Genomic DNA, 8,764 nt, shown 5'->3' with positions numbered 1-8,764 from the left:
CAAATATTATTTAACTCTGTCAAAGGTCTTCTGACACTCTTCATCCCACACGCCTGGATTGTGTTTCTTGAGAAGACGAAATATGGGGTCACATTTCTCAGTTAGTTGCGAAATAAACCGAGCAATGTAATTTAGTCTTCCTAGAAAACCTCAGATTTCCTTTTGAGTACGTGGCGGGGGTAATTGTTGTATAGCTTTGACTTTGTCAGGGTTAACCTCGATTATTTTTTCACTGATAACGAAACCGAGTAACTTTCCTGATCTAGCCCCAAAAGTACACTTTGTTGGATTGAGCTTTAGCTGGAACTTTCTCAGCTTCAAGAACAATTTCCTCAAAACCTGTATGTGCTTTTTTTCTGTTCGGGATTTTGCGATCATATTGTTGACGTAAACCTCAATCTTCTTATGCATCATGTCATGAAACAAGGTCACCATGGCTCTTTGATACGTTGCTCTCACATTTTTTAACCTGAATGGCATCACTTTATAGCAAAATGTTCCCCACAAGGTTATGAATGTGGTCTTTTCCATGTCTGCAGGATACATCTTTATCTGGTTGTATCTAGAAAAACCATCCATGAAAGAAAATAACGAGTAACCCGCCGTGTTATCTACCAACGTGTCGATATGAGGCAACGGGAAATTGTCCTTTGGGCTGGCCTTGTTCAAGTCTCTGTAATCCACATACATCCGCACTTTGCCATCCTTCTTAGGGACAGGGACAACATTGGCAACCCATTCCGAGTAATTCACCACTTACAAAAACCCAGCGTCGAATTGCTTCCTAACCTCTTCCCTTTTTTTTACTGCAACATCGGGTCTCATCCTTCGAAGCTTCTGTTGAACAGCTTGTACTTTTCTTTTATGGGGACTCGATGTACCGCAATGTCAGTGCTTAACCCAGGCATGTCTTGATACGACCATGCGAAGACATCTTTGAACTCTTGTAGCAGCTTAACGAGGTCTCGCCTTGCTCCCTCGATTATGCAAGTTCTAATTTTCACTTCTTTCCCTTCTTCCAAAGTCACATTCTCAGTTGTCTCCTTATGGGGTAGAATTTTTTTCTCTTCCCATTCTACCATATTTAACAAATCAAGAGATAACCCACAATCTTCATCATCTTCAAAATCTTGAGATCCCTCTAAACACATATCTCGCTCAAAAAGAGATTCTGCATCCGTAACAGTGTTGCTTGTGACATTGATATTTGGAAACCTATTATAACACGAAAAAATATCCAAAGAATAAATCTAAGGGTGGCTTATTTGTATGGCATGATTATGAATATGATGAGAATATGAAAAAAGATTTGCCCAGAATAAGACACAAAAAATGCATTTCTTATTGAAAACAAAGGTGTTTGAATATGAGCATATTTCACAAAATATTCTTATTGTTTCTAGGCTTAAAACAATAAGTGAGTTCTGAACATTACTCTATACTAGCTCTAAGAACTACAGGAATTTCCTCCGCAGTCCAGTTATTCAGGACACTTCCAAGCTCATAAGGGCGGATGCCTGATAAGTTTCCTTTCATCGCCCTCTTCTCCGATATGTTGTTAATGCTTAAACTTCTCATCAGCTCTTCAGCTGTCTCTTCTCTTGTCCTCTCTGATTCAAGATGAATAATTTATCCTGACACAAATGTATTAGATATATGGGGGAAGGTTAGTGGCTCCCACTTGACCTCTGTCCTACTCAGTCGTGCCCTTTGTCTCTCCCGTTTCTTTTCTAGCTCTTCCTTCTTCTGTTTGGCCTCTGGCTTATGTCCCAAGCCAAAATGATTCCATTTTCCAACCAACACTGGTACTTCGACTTGTCCGTGAAGGTATTTTCCCAGCCCCTTTTCGGGAAATGCTCCTTTTCCTACCATCAATTGTAAGCTCATCCTTGTAGCTTCAAATATCTCTGGCGTTGGAATCCTGCCTCCTTCAATGATGAAAGTTATATTTACAAACTCCAATAGCTGGAAGGAACACTCAATTACTTCATCATCACTCTCGATATATGGCGCATCAGTAGCAACGGATGCGATAATGTCTTTCTCTGCATTTATAGTTATCGATCGGCCCTCCGTTACTAACTTCAGCTTCTGGTGCAATGATGACGGTACTACTCCTGCTGAGTGAATCCAAGGCCTCCCCAGTAAACAATTATAAGAGGGCCTGATGTCTATCACGAGAAAGTCTACCTCGTATGTGTTGGGTCTGATCAGAAGAGGGATCTCAATCCTACCCATTACTTTCCTCTCGGTGCCATCAAACGCTCTCACTATGTTCTGGCATGTCTTCATATGAGAACTATCTATAGGCAACCTATTCAATGTGGACAGAGGCAAGACATTCAGCGCTGACCCATTATCAATCAATACCCCCGGTAGTGTATACCCTTTGCACCGGGTAGTGATATGCAGAGCCTTGGTGGACCCCATGCCACCTGGCGGTATCTCATCATCACTAAAAGAAATGAAGTTATCAGCACTTATATTGTTGACGAGACGGTCCAGCTTGTTCACTGAAATGTCTTCTACGACATAGGTTTCATTCAACACCTTCATCAACGCATTACGGTATGCCTCCGAATTTTGAAGCAAAGCTAGTACTGAGGTGCGGGCTTGCTGCTTGTACAACTGCTCCACAACACTATACTCACTGTGTTTCAGGAACTTTAGAAATTCTTTAGTTTCATCCACTGTTACCGGTTCATTAACCAGTGGTTTTGTCTTCTCTTCCTCTTGTTCAAACATTAAAGATTTCTCTTTCACAGGCTCAGCTTTCATATCTAGCGTGCTGACCAGCCTCCCCTCTCCTGGTGTTGTCACATTACAATTTTACTTCCAAGGCACCCTTTTGTTATCCTTGTAAGGAAAAGCCACTAATTTTTGAATCACCACTTTTGGCGTAGTTCTTACTCCAGCTTCATTTACTCTCGGTTGTGAAATGATCACCGCTAGGTGATTGACCTCACAGACCTTCTTTCTTAGCCCCACCTCTGAGACGCACACATCTTTCACCTCAGCAAACTCAAAGAACTCCAGCTCCTTGTTGTCCATTAGACCCTATACCAGGGTTCTGAATTCATCGCATGTTTCAATCTCATGGTCCTTCTCTCCGTGGAACTCACAATAGTTCCCTGTTTCTTGGGATTTGTTGCCAAAGTCTTGCGTAATTAGACCTCTCTCTACCATCTTCTTTAAAATCTCCCTTATCGAGGTTTTCACTTCCGCTACATTCAACTTATTTCTCCTTCCCGTATCTTCGACTACTGTGTTTACCCCATTAGCAGTATGATTGGGTAACGGGTTTCTTACCCTGGGTGTATCATCGAACTTTACAACACCTATGTTGATGAGCCATTCGACTACTCTTTTGAAAGAGGTGCAGTTCTCTATCGAGTGCCCCACGATGCCCGCATGATATTCACATTGGGCACTTGTATCATACCACTTGGGGTATGGGGGCTACAACGGTTTTAAGTAGAACGGGGATACAATGTTTGCATCGAATAAATTTTTTTACAGCTCCCGATACGTTATTGGAATGGGAGTAAAATGGGGCCTCTCCATATTCTATTTTGTATTGGGCTCTTGCATTACCGACACTTGCTGACCCGTGGTTACTGCCTTCGGTTGATTTACCGTGAGTGGTTTCGTATAACCCACGCTTACATTGCTGACTTCATTTTCTCTCTTTTTTGGAGCCGTCCTTTTGGTGCCTTCTCCAGGCTCTATCTTTCCACACCTTATTGCTTTCTCTATCATTTCTCCAGACATAACTACGTCCGTAAAACTCTTAGTTGCACTTCCCAGCATGTGATTAATAAAAGGTGCTTTCAAGGTATTGATGAAAAGCATAGTTGTTTTTTTTTTCCAATAGTGGAGATTGGACTTGTGTAGCAACTTCTCTCCACTTTCGAGCATATTGCCTGAAACTCTCGTTTAACTTCTTCTCCATGTTCTGTAATGTGATCCTGTCAGGTGCTATGTCGGTCACATGGCCATACTGCTTCATGAAGGTCTGTGCTAAGTCTTTCCATGATTTAACTTGGGCACGACTCAACTGATTGTACCATTTGGCTGTAACCCTAGCCAAACTGTCCTGAAAACAGTGAATCAATAACTGATCATTATTGAAATGACCAGTTATCCTCCGACAAAACATCGTGATGTGAGCCTCAGGGCAACTAGTTCTACTGTATTTTTCAAATTCCGGCATTCTGAACTTAGGAGGGAGTACCAAATCTGGGACTAGGCTCAACTCTTTGGCATCCATTCTGCAATAATTATCAATGCTTTCCAACGCCTTGAATTTCTCCACCAACCATTTATATTGGTCCTCCATTTGCTTGGCAAATTCCGCTTTTGCTTTCTCTGCCTCCGCTACTTCATCAAAGTCAGGGACTGTAGGATTGCATGATTTTCTTCGAGTTTAGAACACGAACTTGTCAGGAAATTCATCTGTGCCGAGATACCAGCCTAATTTTGGGGTTTGATGTTGACAAACACCCTTTGTGGTGGGGTGTTTTCTGGGGCAATGATTTCGCTATCATCCTCAGCATTGATTATGGAACTCTTCTCTTTTTCTGGCCTTCCAGCTAATAACTGAGTCAATTGGCTCATCATATCCTTTTGAGATTCTAGCATTTGATCCTTTATATTTTGCTGAATCTTGGCCAATTGTTCTTGCATCTGCGCTTGCTTCTGTTCCTGCATCTCTTTCTACATTTGTTCCAACTTCTCTAGCCTTTGATCCATAGCTTTGGTTTTTTTGCGCATGTAGTATTGGTGTTCTAGGGTAACTATAATATAATTACTAGTTAATTAGGGTTCCTTTGTGAAGTTTGATGCACATGATGCGATGTAATGCAAATGCATGAGATGTATGCAAGACTAAAGAGGCGTTGATTCTGATTCAATTTCATTTAGAAAATTTATTAGAAAACAAAAATCTTTACATAAAACAGATCATATATACGGCTTGGCCTTAATGCTCAAAGTTTTAATTCTCTTAAGGAGACAAGCCAACTCACGACCCCGGTCTGACTCTAACTTATACTTCACACTTAACACATCAACCTGAACCGTTAAAGTCTGTAAATGATCGGCCATTTCTCGTATCTGAGCTATAGCTTTACCCATGATATGATCTTTATCCCTGACCTGGTCTTGTGATCGACGGAGCTGCTCCTTCCACTGCTCATTACTCGACTCAAGGAATTCGATTCGAAGTTCACAATTCTGTAGTGCAGCCTCAAGTTCTTCTACCCTGCCTTTCAAATCCTCGATTCTGCTCAAGCTAGCCCTTAATTTAATATCAAATTTATGACCACGACTCTGATGTAAAGCCTTTTCTAACTCTACTACCCGAGCTGCTAATATCTGTTTCTCATCTTGGCCCTCGACCAAACTCCTCTTCAAGGTGCTTTCACGTGCTCGAGCATCATGGAATCTCTTCTCCCACTGATTGGCTCTGGCTTTCTCTTCTTGAACTTCTTGTCGCCACTGTTCCGATGTCTTTCCCAATCCAGTTGTTCTAATCGACATACGTATCTTTTTGTAGTCAGCCTTCAAACTGTTCAAGTCCTCTTCGGCCTTCCTCTTCCCCTTCCTTAACTTTTCGGCCTCAAGTTTCTGCACATCGGCATCTAACCTCAAGTGCATCTTTTCCTCCTCCAATTGCTCTATCTTTTTTTCTAACTCTAAATTTTTCTTTTCGAAGTCCTGCTTTATGATCTCTAACTCGGAGGGGACTACTTGCAGGTATTCTTCCATCGGTCGAGCGCCTTCTTGCCTTGGTCAAGAGATGTTATCATTAATCCTTCTACCCCACCAACCATCATATTCGGGGGTCGTCATTGGACCTACAGCAACTCTCTTCATCCAGTGAGTCTGGTTTCAAGCAGTAAAAATCTCCTTAATTATTTTCTTACAGTTAACTCCCCCATACCTGAATCCAAATTGAGCTATCCCATGCGTTATCGGTATGAACTGTCTTGATCTGTATTACCTTAGTACGAGTAAAGAGGCATACCCAACGGCTCCCCAAATTTCGAGCAGAGGAACCCAGACAAAATTCCCACATCAGAAAAGAATTTCATCAGGAATTAACCAAGGAGCTCTCCACTCAATATCCTCCTCCTGGAGATTTTGAAGAAGCGAGATCCAATTTTCTTCTGATATGTCATCTCTCCTGGGCATGGCCGCTATTTCCTTTAGTAGGGAATAATTATCGGAAAAAACCCGATAAGAAACTTTATCCACTTTCCAAAAATGGATATGGAACCAAGCTAATAATAACTACACACATCCTATAAATCTGCCCTCGCTGGCCCTCCTGCATGCGTTCAAAGATCTAAATGTCTCAGCCAAGATTGCAGGAACAAGTGTGACTCCTTTGTTAAGTCAGTCAAAGAGATTCGAGACTGCCTCATCTATATACCCTAATGCCCTAGGAAAAATCATTAAACCATAGATGCTCAAAGCAAAAACGTTAACTCTCTTCTTCATATCAGGATGTACTAGAATCAAATCTCTTAAACTCCTCCATGAGATGCATTTACATTCCCCTTGTTGCTTTACCCTTGCAGCAACCCATTGCTCACTCATTCCTGTAATATTCATCAATTTCTTCAAAAAGGATGGGACATAAGCGGCTCTCGAATAGGCCTTATCGATTTGGATCTTAGAACAATGAAGTAAAGCTGTATATTCTTCTATAGTAGGTATCAAATCTACCCTCCCAAAGGTGAAACAACTGTAGGCGGGATTCCAATACTGAGCGAGGGCTTGGAATAAATGCTCGTCTACCTTGATGTCAAATAAGTAAGGCAAATCCCCATAACTACCATAGAACAACTGCTTGGTCTCTTCATCCCATTGGTCCCATATCTCCTTTAATTCATGATGGTTATTTTGCGATACACTAATACGGGTGCAATCACAAAATTCTGATGCATACCCTAGGCTAGACTGTCCCCTTTTTCTAATTACGTTTTCTCTAACCATACACGGACAACCACATTATCTTCTACTTTATCAAGAAATTTGTTCCCTATGATAAGCTTCCTAAATTAGTAATCGAACGTGAATCGACAACTCTTTAAAATGGAATGACATGCAATCAGGGCCAAAATAAAACACAACAAGTTAGTATCATATACCAAAAAATAAAAGTCAAAGCAAATGAAAAAAATAATCAAGCATCAATTCGGGCGATTGCTAGTATTTGGCATGGCTCTACCTAGCGTAGGCTCTTAAGTCTTTCTATATGTACCTGAACCAGCAGATGCCTCAATCCTCACCCATTATAGGCTCATATGGATCAAGTTCATTTCAAGGGGATACATTTCCCTACGGCTGCACGGATTTGAAAACATCACGAAGACATAGGTACAGATGTATCCCGAAAACGATCCACTATCCTGCACGGAGATGAAAACCTCACGAAGGAAATAGTTTCTCGCTTCTACTTTAAAGGTGCGACCACAACGGTCATGCAAAATGATGCAAGAGGACATAAAAACTCAAATTACAAAACATGAACAAGATGATGAACCATAAAACCAATAAAATGTAATGAAAGGATCGTATGTTAAAAACCAAACTTTAAATTTTCGACAAAAAGACAGAAAATAATCAATTTTATGGCTTGACTCTCTTATTGATGTCACAAGTGGAGTCGCCAAGCTATCGAAACCATTTTTAAATTTGAAAAAATAGGAGTCGACTTAAAAACAAAAAAAATAGAGTCGTCACCGATCTTTTCCAAGGTGTGATCGGATCACCTTGAGTTTGATCATTTTAATAAAACATTTTGATTTATTAAAACGATGATTTTGATCTACGAAATTCGAGAATAAAGGTTTGGGAGTCGGTTACGCACAAGGAAGGGTTAGCACCCTCGTAACGTCCAAAATTGGTACCAAATTGATTAATTAATGCCTTAACATCGAATGTTTGAAAAGAGTTTAGAATAAGATCCTTTTATTTTTTTTAAAAAAAGAACACTTGAATAAATTAAATGGGATGCTAAGACCCTCTTATTTCGAAGAAATAAAATGTCATACCCAGTGAGTTAGGATAGACATTTCATTTTTCGAAATTGAGCTTGTCTTTTGATTTTTTTAAAACTCATGCAGTGAAGTTTAAAAAATGATATTCAATCATTTAGGTCAAATGAAAAATCGGAACCCAGTAAGTTGGGACACGATTTCTCACAATTCCAAACATAGAATATTGCCTTTATGTTTTTAGAAATCATTATCTCGAGATACAAAATGTCATATCCAGTGAGTTAGGACACAACACCTCGAATTTCTGAGAATAAGCTTTTATTTGAAACTTATACGTTTTGATTGAAAAAGGGTACTTGGTTGCTTAGGTTCAACGAGGAAAATTGGAACCTAGTAAGTTAGGGCATAATTTTTTCAAAGCTCCCAAGTACCAAGTATTGCCTTGCTTAAAATTTTGAATAAAATGTAATAAATAAATGAAATGTATTTTTATTAAAAAGGGATAATTCGATAACATAATGAATAAAACACGTGGTAATAACATTTCATGAATAATCTAAAATAATAAGGAAATGCAAGGGAACAACTTAGAATACATGCAATAGCAGCACATCATATATTATACAAATACCACCATTTATAACCAAGGGCTAATGAATAAGAAACCAATTTTAAAATAAGTTTCAAATAAATCACACAAATAAAATATAACAAATTTTAAAATAAAATAAAATGAATAATAGGAAGAAGAAAAT

At 39.6% G+C, this 8,764-nt stretch overlaps 1 protein-coding gene across 1 annotated transcript; it reads right to left on the bottom strand.

Annotated features, from left to right (window-relative positions):
* Positions 1–4,962: 4,962 nt before the first annotated feature.
* Positions 4,963–5,769, bottom strand: LOC107920478 (M protein, serotype 12-like). Its single transcript, XM_016850216.1, has one exon. The coding sequence runs from the start codon at positions 5,767–5,769 to the stop codon at positions 4,963–4,965; it is 807 nt and encodes a 268-aa protein (XP_016705705.1).
* Between the last annotated feature and the right edge of the window lie 2,995 nt (positions 5,770–8,764).

Source organism: Gossypium hirsutum, chromosome A12, assembly GCF_007990345.1.
Source record: "Gossypium hirsutum isolate 1008001.06 chromosome A12, Gossypium_hirsutum_v2.1, whole genome shotgun sequence".
Lineage (NCBI taxonomy): Eukaryota > Viridiplantae > Streptophyta > Magnoliopsida > Malvales > Malvaceae > Gossypium > Gossypium hirsutum.
This window is presented reverse-complemented; position numbering and strand designations above follow the sequence as displayed.

Coding starts and splice junctions, on each gene's coding strand:
- LOC107920478 (XM_016850216.1), bottom strand. CDS start 5,769: ATGGAAGAATACCTGCAAGTAGTCCCCTCCGAGTTAGAGATCATAAAG.